The 22,754-nt window shown below is 44.8% G+C and overlaps 1 protein-coding gene and 1 long non-coding RNA gene across 4 annotated transcripts in view; one reads left to right on the top strand and one right to left on the bottom strand.

Annotated features, from left to right (window-relative positions):
• LOC142457086 (uncharacterized) overlaps positions 1 to 5,821 on the bottom strand; it is a 69,001-nt gene extending 63,180 nt beyond the window's left edge. For both annotated transcript variants that reach the window (XR_012786121.1, XR_012786122.1), the window contains exon 1: positions 5,670 to 5,821. This is a non-coding gene — a long non-coding RNA (uncharacterized LOC142457086). The remainder of the gene's footprint in view (positions 1 to 5,669) is intronic.
• The window catches only part of CDK14 (cyclin dependent kinase 14), a 671,591-nt gene continuing 653,644 nt past the window's right edge, over positions 4,808 to 22,754 (top strand). Inside the window, exons 1-2 of one of the 2 annotated variants that reach the window (XM_075558445.1) lie at positions 4,808 to 5,176; positions 13,748 to 13,779. In XM_075558445.1, the coding sequence (XP_075414560.1) occupies positions 5,086 to 5,176; positions 13,748 to 13,779 (123 nt within the window). In that variant the 5' untranslated portion in view covers positions 4,808 to 5,085. The remainder of the gene's footprint in view (positions 5,177 to 13,747; positions 13,780 to 22,754) is intronic. The other variant, XM_075558444.1, reaches the window with a different exon arrangement.

Raw genomic sequence — 22,754 nt, 5'->3', positions numbered from 1 at the left:
AATGTAGGTCCCATCACTGAATAAACAAAAGTTTGTGTCAACATGGAGTGATACCTCTCAATGTGAAAAAGACCCACTTGGGGGAAGCCTAAGGTGATGGGAAGATAAGAAGCCATGGCGGAGCTCGCCCTTAGGAAAGTGAACTAGGTTCCACAAGTTTTCATCTCCCTCCCTTTTCTGATTTCAGTTTGCTCTTTGCAAAAGGGGGAGGGGGGGAGAAACCTTTAAGATTAGACATTGTCCAACAGTTGGAACATAAAAATTAGTGACAAAAGTTTCCAATTCCCTATCCCGATTTCACTGATATTCACCGGGAACCTGGTTTTTCATTGAATTTCATGCTCCTTCAGTTCTTGGATGTGTTTCTTTCTTAAAAGATAATATTTGATCCTAAAAACAATTAACTAGGGAGAGTGTGTAGAGTTCTAAGACAATATTTAATTATGTAAATTTCTATCATTTTAATAATTATACCGTGCTGTATGTCTTAAATTTGAACTGTTTTGGCTAAATTCTTAAATTTTACTCTAATAGACATATCTGTTCTCTTTTTAACATCACTTTCAACTCTGCTTTCCATGTCCTTGACATTCATGTTTCATGGATTTTTTCCCCCCACTGAGAATATCTTTTCATATAGTTTCAGGTCAGTAAATCTGCTTCTGCTTTCGCTGGTACCTTGGATTCTAATTAAACCTTCTATATTTCACCTCATTTGGATGATAGGATTCTTTCCCTTAAAAATGTACTACCAGTTTATTTGCCTATACACTTATATGAATAAGATTCATTTATAATAAAAGAATAATTTCTGTATAATACAGCTAGAAATAATGTAGCCTAAGTTTTATATCATTTTTGTCAATGGATCAACCCTTGTCTGTCTTATATATATGAATTATTCTTCATCAGTATATCTGCCTTTTAATATATGAACTGTGAGAGGGGCAATTTCACCATCTACCTTAAAGTCAGAATTCTGCAGCTATCAGCTCCCTTAAAGACTTACAGCCTCAGAAGTCCTACGCACATGAACAATGGCCATGGATGTGGTTTGGCTTTGGGGTAAGTGACTTACTTGTTCAAGGCCACATACGGCTCTGGGTCTAATGCATGTGCGTGCTGTCATTGAGGAATTTGGTTAAAGCCATCCACAGTGGGTTCAGTCCCTGGGCAAGCTTATCTGTTTGCAGTCTGACACTGTACCTTTAAATCAGGCCAGCCGAACCTTGTGAACCAAAAGTTCAGATGGAGAACTGGCATAGAGCCATCCCCTCAGTGAAAATACACATGGCACACAGATGCTGGAGAGTCAATCTTCATTTCCAAGGACAACGCATCACTTCTCAGAGGCAGCCATCCATTTTAAATTCATGCGACAAACATTCACTTTATATCCGGTATGAAATAGGCACTTGCCTTTTTGCATATCAGGGTCCCTGCTGTCAGGGAATCACTTACAATTTAAGATATAGACAAATGTGTAATAAACAATCATACAAAGAATTTTGAAACCTGAAATGAAGTGTGTTAACATCTAACATGTATCCAGTTGGGAAATGTTTTTCCATCTCAGTTGCTTGCAAAATTAACTGTTTTGATATATAACCAAGAATGGAAGCAACTACACATATACAATGCTAAAGTGGTTATTCTTAATTGTCAAGATTTATTTGCTTCACGATTAACAACTGTTTCTCCTGTCAATTATAATGGTGCAATTGGGCAATTTTTTTGAGGTGGAGTTGAAGTTTTAGAGGGGGTTAAAAAAATCAAATACACATGCTTTGGTGGTGTGAATATTGTATTTATTATAATGTGTTCTTCAGGTAAAACATTGAAATTTTACTAAGAGGTACAAATAAGAACTTCTGTCTATTCTAGGTACTAATTTGTAAGTATTTTTTTTCTTTAGAAATTTTGTATGCATATAGGAGTAAATGGCACGGGGCCATCGATGACCTCCTAGGGCTTCCTTAGCCATGAGGCAGAGGTCATACATGCCTCCACCATTCACCTTTCTTTGCCCTATTCGGATCCTATTGCTGTTCTGTAACACTCTGTTTCCGTGCTGGGAGGCGGATCAGGCATTGCTTTGTTTTGGTGTACATCGATAGGGCCCTTATGAGTCAGAACTGACTCAATGGCTCCTAACAACAATATATAGATTTATTTCCTTTTTAAAAATAGCTGCACACTATACATTTGTATGTTTGTGTCATACTTTATTTACACACGAAGACTCAACAACTCACTGCCATCAAATCTATCCTGACTCATAGAGACCCTAAAGGTCAGGGTAGAATGGCCTGGGAGTTTCTGCGATGGCAATTCTTTACGGGAGTGGAGAGCCCTGACTTCCTCCCAAGGAGCGACTGGTGGTTTTGAATTGTGGGCCTGGCAGTCATAACCACTGCAGAAACAGGCCCTAAATCTTAGGGTGTTTTCCCTATAGCCGGGAGGCAGGCATCAGACCGGCCTCTCACTCCATTCTTCTTGATCACTTCTGACACCAACCTTTACTCCTAAAACACTTTACTTCTATGCTGGTTTTGATACTTTGTTGGAATGGTCACAGAACACACAGGCAATATTCAAAGGGAAGTTAATAGGTTACCACAAGTTAGGATCGGTACACAATAAGGAGATAGTCATGGTCAACGGCACCACATTTCCTCATCTAGCAGCCAAGTCTCTCTTTGGTTCTCAGCCTCTAAGCCATGTGACCCTGACCCTTCATGGGTCAGGAAGCCTGCCTGTCCATTTGCCTTACAGCCTCTTGATCTCCGTGCTGTTCTTCTGTTCTGTTTCCTGGTTTTCTTGCTTCGGCTTCTGGTCTCCACCGGCCTCCTTTGCTCTGACTCAGTCTGTGCCACAGTCCCCGGTGCTTCTGGCCTCGGCCTCCACACTTCAGCCAGAGATCTCCACCTGCTCTTCTGACGGTCCTGTGGTTTCTCTCTGTGTCTGGGATGGGTCTTACATGTACACAGAGGAGGTTTACTTCGTACGCTCCACGGAGGTCAAGACTTAACTCTGTGAAGGAAAGTACCAGAGGACTCCCTCCAAAATGGGAGTGTAGCCACAGGCAGAGTCCAGGAATTACGGCTAGAAGCGCCATATTTAATGACAATATTAAGTAAGCGAAGCTACTTAATTCAAGTTATCTTTAAAACAGCCATCATGACAGTGACTCATAGCCCAGGCACATACATCTAATAGTCACAAGTTTATTAAAAATTGTGAGCAGTTCTTGACTGTTGTTACCTTGCAGCCCTCACGCGTGTTTTGATTGGTTGCCTCGTCTTTTCATTCACAATAGCTGATGAGGTTCTCCCTAACTAGCCCGGAGGAAGCGGTAAAAGCCCAACTCTTTCCTGTATGAGACCACACTGGGGGCTGTCTGTAATAGCGTGATATGGCCACCAGGCCCAGACACTCTCGCATTTTCATCCAGGCCTACTTGGCTGAAGAATTCCCCTGCTCCTCGGCTCCCCACTTGGCTCGACTTCCTGTCTTTCATCAGCTACAATCTAGTTAGACTCTGTAATGGGTTCAGAGCAGGGCAGAACAAATAAAGGTTCTACCGCACAATTTAAGGAAGGTGGGAGGTTAGTTTTTGTTCTATGATAAAAATCTTTGAACAAAGCACAAACTACCCCAAACTTCCTTTAATCCAAACAGCATTGTCACACGCTCGAGCTCTTATTACTTACAGTCAGATGACTCGAGATTGCGAACATTTCTATTCAGAAGTAGTTTGCTGGCCCCAAACCAAGACACGCTGGCCCTCCCCCATCTTCCTTCTCTCTCCCCTGGGAGGCTGACTTTTGGAGAACTTGATGCACCCACTTTGATGAGGATGAAGGCTGTGTGTTTGCTGCCTGGACGGCTTGTCCTGGGTTTTAAAAAAATCCCGCTCCATGTGAAAGCATTTATTTACTGCGTCCTGTTGTTGAGGTGGGAGAAATGGAAGCCAGGATCTTTTTCACCCCGAAGTCTTCCAGTTCAGAAACATGAGAATATTGTACAAATGGAAAACGAAATCGATGCCGGGTTTCGGTTTGTCACTGCAGATTCATCTGGGAAACCCTTCCTTTCTGTCACCCAGAGCCAGAATCGGAGCTCAGGTCCTGTCTTCCAGGGGGTCACACTTCTGCACTTGTCTATCCAAAAAAAAAAAAAAAAAAGAAGTCCCACCTTTCCCTCTGATGTCTCACTCCACAGGTTCTCTCCGGCAAGATTCCAAGGGGAAGCGGTGTCACCCTCAAACCGGAATGGTCCTCAAACCATACCACGACCCGTTCTGGCAGGGGTGTGGGGGGGATAGTAGCAGCCGTCTCCCCACCCCCCACCCCCGATCAAACTCGGCTCCTTTTCACACCTGAGCTCCGTAATGGCCCACTTCCCATTTTGGTAGTGTCCCCCCGACCCCCCCCCCACCCCCGAAGCAGCCCGATCCCAGCCTGACTCCTTTCCCCCAGGGGCTCAGGCCCGGAGCGCGCCCGCGGACGGTCGCGGGGCGGGGAGCGGGGGGCAGGGCCGGAGGGCCGCGGAGGACAGGGGCTCCGCTGGGAGCCGAGGCCGTGCGAGTCCCGCGCTCGGGGTCTCGCGCGCTCGGGGTCTCCCGCGCGGGTGGGCGGGGCGGCGGCGGGAGGGGCGCCCAGAGCGCGCGGCGGCCACGGCGCGGCCCGGCTCTTTCTCCCCGGCGCCCGCAGCTGGGGGCTGCGAACTTCCCCGCGGCCCCGCGCCCGCGCCGCGCCGCGCCCCCCGACCCCCGCCCCGCCGGCCGCGCCGCGCCGCGCTCCGTTACAAAGGAGCGACGTGAACCCCGCGGCGGCGGCGGCGGCCCCGGGCACCACGTAGAGCGCCCCGGGCCCCCGGCCGCCGGGCCCAGGCCGAGCGCAGCCCGGCCGCCCGCCGCTCGCCTGCGAGCCCTGCGCGCCGCCGCCCGGCCCGAGGAGGAGGCGCCGGGGCCCGGGAGGAGGAGGAGGCGGCGCCGCCTTGCTCGCGCCGCGCGCCCTCGCCGTTGTCTGCGCTCCGCTCTGGACCAGTTGGGGGAAGTTGTCGGGGCCCCGCGTCGCCCAGATGTGCGACCTCATCGAGCCACAGCCGGCCGAGAAGGTGGGCAAGATGAAGAAGTTGCGGAGAACTTTGTCGGAGAGTTTCAGCCGCCTCGGTGAGTGGCGCCCTGCCCGGGGGACCCAGCTCGGCGCCCCCGCCGCCCCGCCGCGCTCCTGGCACCCGGGAGGCAGCGGTCCCCCGGGGCTGGCATGGGGTGCGCTGCGCCGCACACGGGGTCGCAGGGAACAGTGCCCGCCCGGGACCTGGGGGAGGGTGGCCGCTCGAAGGAGCGACGCTTCTCTCCGAAGGACCTGGGGGCTCATTTGAGGGCGACTTGGAGTCTGCGCTTGGGGTGCTGCCTTTGAGCGCCCGGAGGTCCGGCTTTGCGCCCGAGGGGTACAGGCGCGGGCCGCCCAGGCCCTCACCGCCCCGGGGCTGTGCCGACGCCCGGGTCCCTCGCAGTGGGTTGTTTTTGCCCTCCAGGTTGATGTCGTGCCAATAATTTAGCTTCGGGAATTGGGGAAACGTTATATTGTGCCTTGGTATTGTCTGGCCCATCCACCCCCCCGGGAAGTGGGGCAGATACCTTGGGACCTTTTGTTCAGTACCTCGGGTCCTAGATCAGGAGATTTGGGCAAGACTCCGTGGTCTTTGAATCCTCGCACGGCTCCCCGGAAATCCACGCCGTGAAGTTATCTGAGCATTTTGGACGACGCCCCCGGAACTTCCATTGACCAGAGCTGAGCTATTGTTTTAAAAGCAAACTACCAACCAATAAAAACCGGCCTAGAAATGTTTAGGACATTTAAGACTAAAACTGTGTCACAGGCTACTGTAACAGGGTGACAACAGTGTCACGTGGAAGGAGTTTGTTATATTTTGAATGCAGGTCATAGAAAATCCCTTTTAACAATCAAGGGTAGCTGACACAACTTTCATATATGTGCACAGGGAACTACTGAGCAAGAACTTGTAGGAGAACCCTTTCGTAGCCCCAGACACCATGGTCTAGCCTTTGTTTGACTTGTTAACGTGCCATCCATCTCTATGAAGGTATTAATGGGATTTAAGCGTAAATGTGTACTAAAATCGAATATTACAAAATGAATATTATAGTGATTCTTTCATCTGTGTGGTTAAACATCACTTTAAAGGTGCATGAACTTTCATCAAGTTAGAGAGAAAGCATGGATCACAATTTAGCCGATATTTCTTTCAATTGATCAATTTTGTGTTGGCAAAATGTTTCCCAAGATGACTGTAAAGTTATGGTGTGTGACCAGTCCTTAGACCTGGTTTTATTTATTGCCTGAATTGGATCTTTGCAGTTCCATTCATCAGAGTTAGAGATACAGATGGAGTGTGTGCTTCCATTCAAATGAAGTTTTCTGCCAAGAAAGTGTGAGAGAGCAAGGTGTTGAGTTGGTGTGCATTATTAACTCATGTTTCCGTCCCTGCCCAGCCATCGCAGATGCCGGTTCTGGAGTCCATTAAACTCCCGTTCTAAAACACATTAACTGTATATTTAGGAATGCTAATGACTCCGTTGGAGCTCCTCCAGTTTTGTGTTAAATAATTCATTACAGTTGCATCTCAGTAAGAAAGCAAGGGCATTACTATAAAAATGCCTTCTGTTTAAATCATTTCCGAGGTCTGATGGACAGTCAGTGGGATTTGTCGTAGCGGTGGTGCTGGCACATGGGATACTGTGACTCACTGGATTTCGCAGCTTCCTGAGATTTAGTGATGTCAAACTTCTTTGGAGTACAACTCTTGTTAAAATGTCCTCTTTAAGATCTCCTGGTAGGTTTTACTTCCTCTCTTTAGGAAGCAAAGTACAGTGCAGTGAACATAATCGATTATTCCTTGTATCGATGGAAAGCCAGGAAGAAATGGATGGCTGTAACGAATTGCAGAGTTCAGCGCTGATTCTGAATACCAAATCTCACTGTGGGAGATTGTAGAAAGAAGCTGTAGAAGTTTTAAAAGTGATCATGATCGGATACCGAGCCTGGGCTATTCATTAAAATTGCATTACAGGAAAAAGAAATCTTTGTTATCTACTTATTTCCTTGCTATTTTATATTTTACTTATAAAACCCAAAGCAGTGAAATCATTCTCCTTTCAGGGCTTTTAAGGCCCCCGAGGCCATTGGGTTTGAGGCTTCACTATGGAATTATGTAGTCAGTGGGTGGCTGGCGTTAGGGTATGGACTGTGGGCCATCCGTGGGGACTCTAGGTGTTGTGCCACTGTTAGCTGAATGACCCTGGACAAGTCTTTCCACTTCTCTGGACTCCAGCTTTTCGTGTCCAACTCACGTCTTTTTGTTGGCCCTTAAGGAAATAAGACACACGATGCCCACTGTGGGTCTTAGCGAGGACTCAATAAGCCTTCATAATGTGATCAACCTGATTCGGGATTGCATAATGTTGAGCAGCGTATTTTGGAGACAAGAGGATAGCCAGGCTGGAAACAGGATGGAATTTTAGAGTTAGGAATGTCTGGGTGAACCCTCTTTTCCTTGCTTGTTTCATGCCCTGGACAACTGGCAGAATATTCTTAAATCAGAGTCCTCTATAAATATTCATAAGGTTGTTGTGAGGATGGAATCAGATGAAATGCATAAAATATCTAGTGAAATACTGTCAAATGGTGAAGAGCAAGACTGGATCTTCCAATTTCTCCTCTATCCCATATAGCCCTTTCATCTTTATTGACACCTCATAGCGAGATGAAAGACGGAATGCCTTATTCCTGTTGACTAATCCAACATCTCAATGCATTCATCTCCTCTAATCGATGTAAGATGGCTATTGAAATAAACATACCATTTCAAAAGTTGCTAGTTATTGTATTTTCTGAAAGTGTAGATAGTTGCATGTTGAAATGTAGAGTATCATTGTGTAACCCTAAGAAATTACTAACCATTCATATACAGAAAATGGGGATAATGGTTGAAATATATGATGTCCAATCAGTGTTTATTTCTAAGTATAATTCTAAATAGGAAAATAGCCATGCTGATATTTAGTTTATTCAAAAGTGAAAGATCCTGATGGACCTTATCCCAAATATGGCTGATCTTGAGAGTACTGCGTTATAAAAAGGCTAATAAAACACATTTGTTTTCATGCCACAGTATTCTAATTGATAACATCTGCTAGGGAATGGCTAAAATACAGCTGTGGTTCCTTTATAAGACTGGTGTAACTGAATTATAAAGTCACTCATCAGTTTCAGTAGTGAGTATTTATGATTTCTGTTAAAAAGTGCTAGTGTGATCACTTCCTTAGGAATTACTATTATTTCCTGTTTCAGTGTTTGCTTTTTCTCAGTCTAGCATAGAGACAAATGGAAGCGCAATTGTGAAAATTATTTGAACATACTCACGTCCATTTCCTCTTTTATCTATTATTGCCTTTTTATTTTTATAAGATAGCTTAGGAAGAGAAAAGCTTTCTTTGGATTATCACAAAAGCTTTCTGTATCTGGTGGATGTCTGAGGTGAAACAGACATTTTTTTCATATTTATATGAATCAATTTTTTTCCCACATAAGAATTATCTCCTGGAAAAAATGTTTATACAGTGTGATATTTGAGATGAATCTCATGCATACCATTTCTTTAAAGGATATAGTTTGTGGAAGAACTGAATAAAGGAAGAGGCTGTGGTTACACTGAATCTTTTTGTGTTGTTGCTTCATGCCTCAAGTGTGTAATTCTTGATTCTACTTGTCATCTGCCTAATGCTTTCTGCCAAAAAGAAATGTAAAGTTCAAGCGCTATAGGTGGCTCAGACACAATGTTGAGCCACTGTGTGATATCCTCATCCAACGCATTCCCCAAAGATCTTATTTTGAAATACAATTCACACCTATGACCTATTCCTAAGAGAGCATGGTATATGGTTCTCGTGTGCCAAGATGTTAATATTTCTCCAAATATCAGCTATTGTTGTTTAACCAGTTAAGTAAAACTCTTTAATTCAACAAATAAATATACCAAGTGCCTCCTCTGTACCAGACACTGTGAGGGCACTCCGAGTCCATGAACGTGAAACGGATCCCTGGCTTTAAGGACTTCAGGGGAAGACAAGCGCAGGAAGGAGAGCTGACAATATACAATGATCAGTTCTACCTTGAAGGCTCATACTGTTTGAGAATAGAGAGTGTGCTGCTCTCTCTTTCATCAGAAAACTGAACAGAACATCTAATGATCACAAGTGGCTTAGGATAGTCCCCTTGGTTAATCCAGAATAATGCGGGATGCTTGTGATTCCAAGGTATCATTGAGGACAACTGGGGGGTTAGGTTTACATGAATGACTAGTGATATAACCAGGGGAATGTGATCAATAACTAGATGTTGTGTGCTTGTTTAGGTTAGAATTTATTCATCAGTGATCTGGTAAATAGCGACAAACACACCTTTAATTGGTCTCGGTTGTCACTATTGACTGCTGTTCTGGGTAGGAGTTCAATCACGAGGAGAAACCAAGTTAGCAGTCAATGTCGAAATGAAAAGTTTCAAGGAACAGGGACTTATTGATAGGAAGTAAGTAAGTGTTCACTGGATCGTATCCTGACATTGAGAGTAATTTGCAGTGGACAGGATCTGGCTCCCCACTCCTCATATCTCAGATAATTATACCTGCAATTTCTTTTTCATTTTCTCTTCCTACTTCTGTAGCACCCCAGGAGTTGGCAGGATCCACGGGCTTGAGGAAGGCCCTCAATGAATGGATTGACACTGTGGCTGCAACAATGGGCTCAGACACAGGGACAGTTGTAAGGATGGCAGGACGACGGGCAGTGTTTTGTTCTGATGCATTTAGGATCACTGTGGGTCAGAACTGACTCGATAGCACCTGACAAAAACCGGGGCTAGAGGGGTCCCCTATGTAGTGCCGGTGGTTTATAAGCTTAGCTACTCATCCAAAGGTGGGTGGTCTGGGCCTGCCCAAAGGTGTCTCCAGCAGTGCCTGACGGTTCACTTCCAATGACCCTGCCATTGAACACTCTGGAGCACAGCGCGGCCCCGACCCCCTGAGGTCACCAGGAGTTGGAACTGCCTCATTGGCATCTGGCAGGTAGAGGACTGGAAGGAAATAGTTGAGTCTGATATTTGAAGATGTTCTAGTTTTCTGCCCTTCCCGTCTCTCAACTTGCTGCTGTGTTTGCAATTCCCTCAGGGTAGAGTGTACTTTGGACGTGTATCAGGAGATACCAGTCATTAGAGGACATCTTGCTTGGTAACTTGGCACAGCAAGAAAGAGGAAGACTCTTGACGAGATGGATTGACACCGTGGCTGCACCAGGCTGGAACTTAACAACAATTGGGAGACTGGTGCCAGATGCGGTGGGGCTTTGTTCTGTGAACAGAGGGTTGCTATGAATTGGAATGGACTTATCTCCCTGACACCTAACAACAAGGGAGCATCTTAGTTGTTCTTACTGGAATGCTTTACATGAGAAAGCGCATGACTGAATTTCTAGAACTTTTATAATGTCCCGAGTAGTAAAGAAAGTGCATCTAAAAGCTTGTATTATGAATTATCAGCTTTTATAATGTCCCGAGTAGTAAAGAAAGTGCATCTAAAAGCTTGTATTATGAATTATCAGCTTGTCTAACAGTCACATAATAGGTGTTCCATCAGTCTTTGTTAAATTAACTAGATATGAGGCTGTATAACAATTTGCTTATATGAGAATTTGTATTTGAAACAAATCAGGTAATCTCTTGTGTTTTTTTTTAAAGTGGTTTTAGATGGAGAAACTTGTCTATATTTAGGTATGCAAACCCAGGGCCATTCAATCAATTCTAACTCATACTGAATCCTATTCAGGGTTTCTGTGAGTCTGTGAATCGTTTCTGAAGCAGGCAGCCTTCTCTCTCTTTTGGGGGCAGGCGGGTGGCTGGCAGGATTGGACTTCTGACCTTGAGGTTAGCAGTCCAGCGCTTACCTGGCAGTGGCACCAGGGCGCCTTATATATATTTATGAAGATCCTGAATATTTTGGGAAAAGGTAAATAAAGGACATGCTTTGTGTGAGGGGGTGTGGAGTTGTGCAGTTTACGTCACATGATAAGAGGAGCAAAATTGAAGTTGTCAAGATTTTCATCTTGTATTGATCCACCATCAGTGCTCATGGAATCAGCAGTCAAGAGATCAAAGGCTACATTTCATTAGATTAATCTGCCGTCCTAGACCTCTTTAGGATGCTGTAAAGCAAGAATATTATTTTGAGGATTAAGGTGCACCCGACACAAGGCATGGCACTTTCCATCATATCTGCACGTGAAAGTTGGTAATTGAATAAGGAAGACAGGAGAAAACTAGATGCATCTGAACTACAGTGTTGCCGAAGAACAGTGAAAGTACCATAGACTGCCAAAAGAACAAACAGCTCTGTCTTGGAAGAAGTTCTGTCAGAGCGCTCCTTTGAGGCAGATTGGCGAGACTTTGTCTCCCATACTCTGGACATGTTGTCAGGAGAGACCAGTCCCTGGAGAAGGACATCATGCTTGGTAAAGTGGAGGGGCAGGGAAAAAGAGGGATGCTTTCTAGGAGCAGGGTTGATACAGTGTCTGCAGCGATGGACCCAAACATAGGAGCGATTGTGAGGCTGGCTCAGGACTCGGTGGTGTTTGTTCAGTTGTGCATTGGATTGCAATGAGTCTGAGCCAAGTCAACGGCACCTAGCAGCAACACACCGTATTAACATTATTTACTGCATTTAAGGAAAGCCCTCTAGAACAGAAGCTTCAGGTTCTAGTGCATATGTAGCCATTAGAAGTCTAGTCTAATTTTCTATCAAAATGCGTTATTTTAGATTTGATGTAAGTTCAATGCATAATAAAATATGTGCAAGTAATTGAGTGTTAGATAAGCCATTTGAGACAGACACAGGACTGATGTTTCATTTTATACCAGAATAACTTGCTCTCTAATAAAGGAAGTAGATATGTTTCTTATAGATCAGTTTCTTAAGCAAAAGAAAATGACCGAATATTACACTTCTTTGAACACTTTCTACCTTAACTCACTCAACCCCCCCTTAACTCACAACCATAACCACGCCCTTCTTTATTGCTCTACAACAGTGGTTCTCAATCTTCCTAATGCTGCGACCCTTTAATACAGTTCCTCATGTTGTGGGGACCCTCGATTCATAACATTATTTTCATTGCTACTTCATAACTGTAATTTTGCTACTGTTATGAATCGCGCGACCCCTGGGGCCCCCAAAGGGGTGGAGACCCACAGGTTGAGAACCGCTGCCTTACAATGACAGATAGATACTATGAAACAAAGAAAACAACCTTTTCAAGATTGCTCGGCTGTGTATTAAAGGCTTTGATATGGCAGTTTCAGATTAGGCATATTGCTTCTTTCAGAACTTAATTGCCAAAATAACTTGCTTTCCATTGTTTTTGTTAGAACATAGCTGTCCAAGCAAAAATTAACTTGTGGAGTCCTTCAAAATAGAACAAATTATCCAGCATTGTCTAATATATACCCTTGCACAATTCTGTAAATCTGAAACATTTCTCCACTAGTGGATTCAGGTCAGTTAGCTACTTTGCCTGTTCTCCTTAATAGGAAGTATTTAAAATAATTACAGGATTTAAGCAACTTGACTGATAAAATTCTAGCTCTCAAGATAAGTATGTTTAAAACAAATTTAGAGCATTCACTGACTCTTATATGACATTGTAAATCCTGGCACAATGGCCCACGAGTTCCCCCAAACCTTCTGGAATCTACAGCCTAAGAAAGCCTATGGGACAGTTCCACTCTTCCCTTTGGGGTCATCAGGAGTGGGAATTGCCCAGACAGCACATGGCCACTGCACTACCACCACAAAGTAACATGATTTCCTTTGGAATGCATTTTGTTTTCAAATCCATCATGCGAGAATATTTACAGTAAGGTCTCTTACTCAGCCACCCCGACTGCACACTCAGCCTTACACACTTGAGGAGCCCTGGTGGAGTACTTGTGTGTTAAGATGCTAACCACATGGCGAGCAGTTCAAAACCACTAGCCGCTCCGTAGGTTAGAGATGAGGCTTTCTACTCCTATGAAGAGTTCCATTCTGGAAACCCCACAGGGTCACTTCTGCCCCGCCCTATAGGGTTGCTAGGAGTCTGAGTCACAGTAAGTGATGGCCGGGAGCTTTTTGTTTGTTTGAGAGTCTTGAAACACTGCTGAACATGTCCTCCCAGTGTAACAGTGATATCCAGGGCATTATGTGGAGTTGGCGTTATCCCAATAATTGATCTGGAAGACTCATACAACACTCTTGATATGTGCTTAAAAAAACAAAACAAAACCTAGGAGTTGAAGGGAAAATTCTTTTAAGATTGTTTTTTGATTCAGTTATACTTTCATCACAGCATTTTCCTACTGAAAAAGGGAGACGAAGGAGATGCGTATTTCCCTCCAACCTTGGGAGGCTAGTGCCATTTACATATTTATGAAAAGTGTTTCACACAGATGCATGCTGGGCAAATTTCTGTCTTAGTTGCAGTTCTTGTATTTGTATCAACATTGTTACTCAGGCTGGGGTACAGTTTTACGTTCTGAAATGAAAACACCACAGTTGCTCTGTTTCTAGGTCTTAGACACTCAGATCTCTTTTCAGATGTTTCTTGGTAACTGTTTCCCTTTTTCTTTTACAGCTTTGAAGAAAGATGACACCACCTTTGATGAGGTAGGCTCAAGTTCCTTATCTAATGTTCCACGTATTTAATTACGGCCATAGAGTCAATAGGTGCCGACTTTGCACCTAGAAACAGGAGGAAAGATAAAGTTGGTTGTTTGAAACGACCTATAGAGGTGACAGCTCTCTTCCCTATTGCCCCACCCCCACCCGTGTAGTATTATTTTCCAGGTTTAAATAACCTTACAGATGAATGCTGGTAGCAAGCAGCAGAAATATGTTTCTTTAGCTGAATCAGCGAGAGACACACACAGGACTCTTCCGCTGTTGCTGCTTAGTGGTGGCCCTGCTGGAGAAGTCCAAGGGATGTTGCACGTGTGCTTTGGGCAAGGCCAGCGCTGCTGGTGGCCAGGCCCGAAGGTACCTTGCAGACCCCAGTGGCAACAGGGTGTGATGCCGAATTGACGCCACTCTCTGTCTGTCCATCTCCCAGAGGAGGAGCTGACATTTCCTGTTCTAGTTTTCTGTTCTCTGTGTATCAGATCTGCCTTTATCTCCTTGCCATGGAGTAGCAAAAAAGTCTTGCTCAAGTCGGAATTCCTTTCCTGTAGCATAAGTGGGACCTGCTGGGGAAAACTCCCTCTGCGTGAGTTTACAGAAGGGTCCAAGAATGCTACAGAGTGAAGGGCCGGCCGCCTTGTAACCTTTCAAGCCCACAGTAATTGATCTGTTGTGTGCCCATGGGCCACGTGTACATTGTGGGTTGATATATGATCACAGATGTAGCAACATAATGTGCTTACCCTGCAGCCTAAATAACAACCTGGTGGCTTGTGGCTGTTCTATTGTAGTCCCCCTTGCAGATTCTGTGACATATGCTACCTGTATGCATGTTCTGCTACGAGACCTCAGTCGGGACGGTGTTTGTGCTCAGGGAAAGTCCCCTTGGCCATGCGGCTTTCTGGCCGAGGGTGCGTGCTAGGACCACTCAAGCAGAACCCGCTCTAGGCAGGGCTTTCTGGACGGGGCCAGCGTCATTTGGCTTTCACGGTGTGCTGCTGCTTCTGCCGCACCTGTTCCTTTCCCCAGGCTAAGCTGGGCGTCCCTGGACTCCAAGCCAAGGCCCTGCCAGCACTACGCTAACAGACTCCATAACTGAGTTATTCCGCACCCGAGACAGTAGAGGATCGTTTCTTCTCCATCTGTAGTGGAGACTAATGGTGTTCTCCAAACCTGTCTTTCTGGAATTTCTGCAGTGTCACGGGGATGGTTTCAGGAGAGTGTTTTCTTTCTTTGGAAAAATTGAGGGTAGGATTTTGGGCACCATTTCTCTCTTGGTAAAGAATGGCCTCCCTTTTTAATTTTGGAGGTAAATTAAAACTTACTTTAAAAAATAATAATAAAGAAAAAGAGAAAGAAAGATGGCCTCAATTCTGCTAGTCACATACAGCCGCTGCTGAATGTTCCGGTGTTTGTCCTCATGTGTCCAAGAGCATAGATCACGTGTTGTCTCCTGTTTCCACGATGTGAGCCGTCCTCACGGTGGCACAAGTTCTTCCGAAGTATCATTCGACATTTTGTACACCTGCTTTCTCCTTTAAATGCCATCCTTCCTGATGGCACGCTGTTCTCTTTTTCAACTGTATTAAATGTGTACCTGAGCCTAGAGCCCGTCTCCTGAAGCCTCTGCTTAATCAAATGGTATTCTCTGCATCCACAAAGGGTTTTCCATACTTTGTGACTTTGTGACACAAGAGATTGGTTCAATACAGGTAGTCCTGATTGACAGCATAGTGGAATGATGAAGAACTGCATGTAGGATCATTTTTCTTTCCCTGTGTGTGGGCAGATTCAGTACTAGTACTAGGCACTACACGCAATGTTGCAGGCATGGTTGGCTGCTGCTACTATTGGTAGGCACTCACTGACAAGTCCTTAGTGTTGTAATTCACTGTTCATAACACTGCTGCCTAACAAAAAATGGTAATGATAATGGTAAAAAGGAAAGAAGTATTTATCTTATGTCAGAATGACTTATGCTGAAATTACCGGTAGGGAGCCATGGTTTAATTGGGGACTCCCTGGATCTCATATTGGTGAATATTAGATGAGAATTCTGGATTTGAATAATTGTGTGTCTGTCACTGACTCATTCTATCATTTCATAAGTGAAGATACTGAGGTCCAGGGGGTAGGGAAGACTTCCAGTAAATCAGGGATTGATTTGGTACAAGAAGTCTGGGAGACAATAATAGAGAAATCATGTCTGGGTGTAATCCCTAACTTCACCATCTACTAATTGGGCAGTTGACTTACTCTTCCTCTATCTTTGTTAAAATAAAAAAATTAATAATAGCTCCTTCCTTAGGCAGTTGAGAGGATTAAATGAGATAAGAACATACAAAGGTTCCACAAGTGTGACTCAGCCACTCATCGTGAGCCTCTAGGACAAGGTAGAGTGGCCCTTGTAGGTTTCTGTCACTGTAAATCTTTACGGGAGTAGGAAGCCTCATCTTTTCCCCTGAGAAGTAGCTGGCGGTTTTGAACTGCTGACCTTGCAGTTATAACAGCCCAACTCACAACCCACTACACCACCAGGGCTGAATAGGTGTAACCTCCTAGTATATAGCAAATGTCTTGTAATCGGCATCGTCAACATAATCATTGATGTGCTCTCTCACAGAGACATCCACCTTCAGTAGTTATGTGAGCTGCAAGAGTGTAAGGATTCTGTGTAGAATGAAGAATTGGTGCTCATGACGAGAGTTGATTGCAGATATTCCTCTGAGATTTTATCTGTCTTTGCAATGACATGCATATTGAAACTGTGAAAATATTGTCTAAATCCCAGCAGTGTTTAGATTCTTGGAAGGGAGCACTGCAGTCATTGGTGTAACCCAGTGCGGTGCCTCAGGCAGGGTTAAGCGTATCCGAGTAGAAAAGGAGACCCCCCATATAATTTATAGCGCACTGTTTATTAAGTCTTAAACAGGACAAGGAAAAGACAAACATCTGATGAAGGAACGCCTAGGGGTGGCCACGCTTTCACAGAACTTTAGCCACGCGCATAGCACTTGGACAACGAAGGCAACTGCCCTAAAACCATGAGTGGCCGTAGAGGAGTTCATTACCGGTGGGAATGCAGCAGTGGGAAAAGGACCGTGGGTGGGATGTGTAGAGTATTGCAGATTAGAAACGTTTCCAAGATTGATTCAGGGCAGTCAGGACTTGACACACTAGGGGACCCTCAACTCATTGCCATCAAGTGGTTTCTGACTTGGAGTGGCACCATAGGACAGGGTAGAACTGCTCTTGTGGGCCTTATGCCAGTAGAAAGCCTTGTCTTGCTCCTGAGCGGCTGATGGCTTTAAAGGGCAGACCGTACGGTTATTAGTCCAGCTTGTACCATTTCCTTCCAGGGCTCCTGTATCTGGACTCTCAAAGCCAACACACACTCACTGCGATTGAGTCACTGCCCACTCATGGCGGCCTTTTCGAGTAGGGTTGGCTTACCCCTATTGGAGTCTGAGACTGTAACTCTTTACAGCACTAGAAAACCTCATCTTTCTTCCCTGAAGTACAACTAAGTCACCAGGCATACTCCGAACAACTTTCTGATGGTGAGACAGCCTCTCTCTCGGCTGGCAAGGAGAGAGAGCTGGAATAATCAGCTGTGAAACACACTCTGCCTGAGGGCAAAGCTGTTCACGTTCCCTGTCCGTGTTCAGGAGGAATTTCATGGGGGCTGGAACTATGTGCAGACTCAAGCATGGATTAAGGGCTCCCACTGTAAACCGGAGCCTTCTGCAAACAGAGTGCTCAGAATTTAATGCGACAGTCAATACATCTCTGTTGAAGGTGAGTGAACATGTGTTGCTCATGAGTAGAGATCTATTTAATCTGGTGCTGTGCAATGAAGACTGTCATTTGAAGCTTCCTCAATATTTGGACAAGTCACTGAACTTACTTAGGTGTGAATTTTTTCATCTGTAAAATAAATCTGATGGGTAGTGATGTTCAGTTTGATTTTTAGCTTTGCATTTAGGATTTTGTAGCAACCAAAATAATAACCAAGATAAAATTATAGTTATACCAAGATCAGTAAAGAGCGCCAGATGAGTGGCATGTCAACGGAATACAACTGAGTTCTTCTATAATCATCTTCAATTTCTAGTGGTAGGAGGCTTCTGGAACTCTGTCCCTTTGACCTCTCCTTGGAGGAGACTCCAGTCCATTGGAATTCATTTCATATTTGAGTCTTGAGATTTGGGGTGAGTCCAGAGTCCATGGTAGGAACCCTGGTAGCTATAGGGTTTCATAGTCACATAAACTGTCAGCAGTATGAAACCCCCAGCCAGTCTCAGGGAAAAGGACAAGGCTTCTATGGAGTTACTGGCTTGGAAACACACAAGAACAGTTTTATTCTGTCTCCATCTGTTGGAATTGATTTGATGGCAGTCAGTTGTGTTCTTTTTCCTTCCTTCCTTCCTTCCTTCCTTCCTTCCTTCCTTCCTTCCTTCCTTCCTTCCTTCCTTCCTTCCTTCCTTCCTTCCTTTCCACAGTCCCGTGGAATTCAGTTCATAAATGAATGGGTTTGGGTCAACTTGTTAGCTAAGTAGTTAGATGTGGCAATTCTCTCCTTAGGCGTTTAGGAGCTGGAAGATTCCTTATCTCTTTGCGTGGACTCCAGAGAATGCTGAGTTGTTACTCCGTGATACTTGCGAGATTCCTCTAGGCCAGTGGTTCTCCACTTTCCTAATGCTGCGACCCTTTAACACAGTTCCTCATGCTGTGGGGACCCCGTATGTGGGTGTGTCTGCATGTGGGCGGACCCACTTGGAGATGGATAGAGGAGCGGTGTCTCGGTTCCTAAGACCATCAGAAATATGGTCTTACGTGACCCCTGTGAAACGGTCGTTTGACTCCCAACGGGGTCATGACCCCCAGATTGAGAACTGCTGCTCTAGGCCCTAGCGTCTCAGAGTGTTGTTTAACTTTGAGCCAAGGAAAAAAGAAATAAAGGACAATTTTATAGATAACACTCTTTTACTTAAATAGATTGAAACTCCATGATTTGTAATTTTCAAACTAACCTGGAAATGTATTTTGGAATGGTGTGCTGATGCTTGTTACATAAAGAGAGTGAAACTGCTTAGACTGACTCACTGCCATTGAGTCAATTCTGACTTGTTGTGACACGTAGTCCCCCTCCCTCCCCCATAGGACAGAGTAGACCTCTTTCTTTGGGTTGCTGAGCTGTCACGTTTTTACCGTGGGCAGTAGCCTCCTCTTCGCTGGTGGGTTCAAACCACTGACCCTGTGGTTAGCAGCTCAGTATCTGGCCCACGATTTCATCAGGGCTCCTCGGAAGCAGCTGAGAAGTGTATTGTTCCAGCTTCAATTTGGAGCACTAGGTTTGCCGAAGGCCGTGGGTAGCAGTGAAAGCCCCAAATCCATCTTGCAGAATCTCCACATGGATCAAGCCTCCATGGAATGTCTTCAGCTCTTTTACCAGAGGTGTGAATGGCCTTGCCCTCAGAAAGAGTGCTTGAGAAAGTGGCTTACGGCCACCCCCTCACCAGCTCTGGTCTGGGAAGAGGTACCGCCAGAGTGCTCCCTGGAGCCAAGGATGGTGAGACAGCGTCTCTCATACTGTGGGCACGTTGTCATGAGAGAGCAGGTCCTGCAGAAGGACGTTATGCTTGGAGAAGGAGAGGAAGGCCCTCGTCAAGATGGACTGACACAGCAGCTGCAACAACGGGCTCAGGCATAAGAACAATTGGGAGGATGGCACAGGACTGGGTACTGTTTGGCTCTGTTGTGCATAGGGTCGCTGTGGGTCGCAGCCGACTTGGTGGCATCTAACAACAACAGCAGCAGCAACAACAAGCTCCGGCAAGGACAGCCTCGCTCAGTGGCTTGCCGGGGCTGTATCTTTGGTGCTGGGGTTCCCTAATCACGAATCATACCTAACAATCCAGGTTCTGGTACCTGGACCTATCATGTAAGTGCTTTTGTCTAGCATAGTGTTTGTGTCCCAGTCATGGCCCTGTTCTCATTTCTGTAGCCCCACCTGCAAATGTGATATATTGATTTGCCAGGAATTGTGCTTCTTTGACAGTTTTCTTTGCCTCCCCATGTCCTTTTTAAGCAAGCGGGTTTTCCTAAGTCCTGGATACTACCAGGACCTCATCCGGATAGTGGGTCTCTATGTCTTTATCCTGTTTAAGAATTAACAAATGCTCTCCTTAGGTTATATTTGAGATCTGGGGAGCCCTGATGGCATTGTGGTTATGCACTGGCCTAACTGCAAGGTCAGCAGTCAGAAACCCCCAGCCTTTCGGCAGGAGAAAGCTGGCACTTGGTATTCCCTAAGAGAGTTGCAGTCTTTCCTCAGAGTGGCAGCTCCGCTCTGTCCCGTGGGGCCACTATGAGTCAGCATTGACGGGACGGCAGTGGCTTTTGTTTCTGGTTTTGAACCCCAGACGTTAAGTCGTGAGGGTTTCAGACACTGACAGTGTTGGGGAAGCTGCATGGGCTTCTGTTGATGCTCTCATATTTGGAGAGAGGAGGTCCTGCAAAGGATCAGTGTACCTCATTTATTGGCCATTATATGTTCTGTGGTTTCAATCCACACCATTTAATTTGGGTGGACTTGTTAGTTATAAGGCTACCCCAAGTAAAATCGTACTGGTTTTCATTTTTCCACACAACTTCTTGATCTTTGAATCTCAAGGTTTGGTTCAGGACTTGGCTGAGACGCAGGCTCCATAAATAATTGTTGAGAATTAAATGAGGAGGGCAGAGGGAAAGATAAACGAGGATCATTGTTTTGTATCATAGTTGTTAGTGGACATAGCGTCTGGGGTGCTATTGGGACGAGAGTGTTCAGAAGTGCGACAGTATGATAGAAAACGTTCACGTCTTTCCGGCCGGTTGTTTCCAGTTAGTGCACAGGCTAGTGCTTTGAGTAACCTTTTTCTTCCTGGGATAGTGATTCAGGTGAATTGTGTACACACACACACACATTTTAAAAGTGCAATGGTACTTGAAACATTCAGGGTTAGAAAATAATAAATTTCCACCAATGTAAAATACCATACCTGAAAAATTTTGAACGTTAGAAGCAGACAGTACCGATTAAGAATATGTGTATAGAAATTGTTGAATGTCAAAGGCAATTCATGAATTGTTCTCACACATAAATTAGAACTTTGAATGGTAGTTTTAGTTCTTCATGCCTCCATTATTTACATCAGATGAGTTGCCAGGACAAAGTGCTTACAATGTTTGGCTTTTTGATGAAACATGTAAAAAGTTTTAGGGATTGGATAACTCTTCCAGAGGCAAAGTGTTGCATCTATTGAGATGTGTCATCCAGATACTTAAACCCTTCATTTGGGGGAAAAAAGAGAGAGAGATGGGAAGGAAGGGAGCCGGAAGGAAGGAAGGAAAGAAAAGCAAAAAGAAAAAGAAAGTCTGTTTGCTCAGGAGCCCCCCCCCCCACCGTGCGCTGCTCGGACGAGCCTTTGATGCCTGCAACAGCGTCTATTTTGTTCCTTCCCACTTGTACTGTATTGGTCCCTGGAGAAATGTCTAAAAGCGCACACCATCTTTAAAACTTATTTTTTTTGAGATTTTACTTGTAATCACTTCATGCTCCAAATGCATTTACATTTTTACAGGTTAATTTGTTTACTCTGCACTTACTAATTCTATTGAGGCAGACTAGCAAAAGAAACTCCATTTTTTTTTAGCTGCTGAATAACCTGCCTCCTTCCTCCTCCCATCTCGGAAAGTCCCACTAGTGACTGATTTTAGACTGTACTCTCGTGTACCCAGGTTCAGGACACTAAAATTAGTTTAGACTATTCTTCAATATATCATTTGCTTTAACATTGTTCCTTTTGATGTTGTAATCTGAATGGTGTAGTTAATCTTGTATGGTAACCAAGATGTTATAGTCAGTTTGGGTATTTTTTTTTTCTTGTAAGTGAATGAGAGAGTGAATGAGTGAGTGAATGAATGGGTGAGTGAGTGAATGAGTACATGAAGGAGTGAGTGAATGAGTGTGTGAGTGTGAGTGAGAGTGAGTGTGAGTGAGTGAGTGAGTGAAGGAGTGAGTGAGTAAGTGGGTGAGTGAGTGAATGAGAGTGAGTGAGAGTGAGTGAGTGAATGAGTGTGTGAGTGTGAGTGAGAGTGAGTGAATGAAGAATTGAATGAGTGAGTGAGTGAGAGAGTGAGTGAGTGAATGAGAGTGAGTGAGTGAATAAGAGTGAGTGGATGAAGGAGTGAATGAGTGGGTGAGTGAGTGAATGAGAGTGAGTGAGTGAATGAGTGAGTGAGTGAATAAGAGTGAGTGAATGAAGGATTGAATGAGTGGGTGAGTGAGTGAGTGAATGAGAGAGTGAGTGAGTGAAGGAGTGGTATTGTTTGTTTTACGATAAGGAATGTACTGTGTTTTGCATGCTTGCTCTTCTTGAAGTTACCAGAATGTTCTAATAGATGCTTGACCCTGTAATGCTCCCTAACCCTAAAGAATAATAACATTAATTTTGCTTTCTGCTTCTGTCCACATTTGCTTAAGTCTTAGACAAAGGATAAGTGAGGTTTTTTTTTTTTTTTTGCCTTGAAAGATGGACTGAAATGTGGACTTGGGACTGCAAGCAAAGAATCACTTTTAGATTTTAGCAGTCTGGTTATAGCCGAATAAAGAATTCTAAATTATCAAGGCATGATAGTGGCTGTCAGTTATTCGAACCCGCAACACTGGGAGATGGATAAGAACAGCGTACTTTACTTTCACTTTCTAGTTCCCGTCCCTCTTTTTATTTTATTTGGAAGTATACCTGTCCTATCCGAGATGGCAGCAGTAGTCTTTATGACAACCAGCGTCGCCATTGCTGATCATTCTCTTAAGGCCATGGAGGGTGCTAGACGCGTGGGAGCCCAGTCCGTCTTTCTCCACTGTCCTGGAAAGCGTCAGTGCTCCGTGTACCATGTGCCCACTGTCTACACTGAAACAT

The sequence above is a fragment of the Tenrec ecaudatus genome, chromosome 9 (assembly GCF_050624435.1).
Source record: "Tenrec ecaudatus isolate mTenEca1 chromosome 9, mTenEca1.hap1, whole genome shotgun sequence".
Classification (NCBI taxonomy): domain Eukaryota; kingdom Metazoa; phylum Chordata; class Mammalia; order Afrosoricida; family Tenrecidae; genus Tenrec; species Tenrec ecaudatus.
This window is presented reverse-complemented; position numbering and strand designations above follow the sequence as displayed.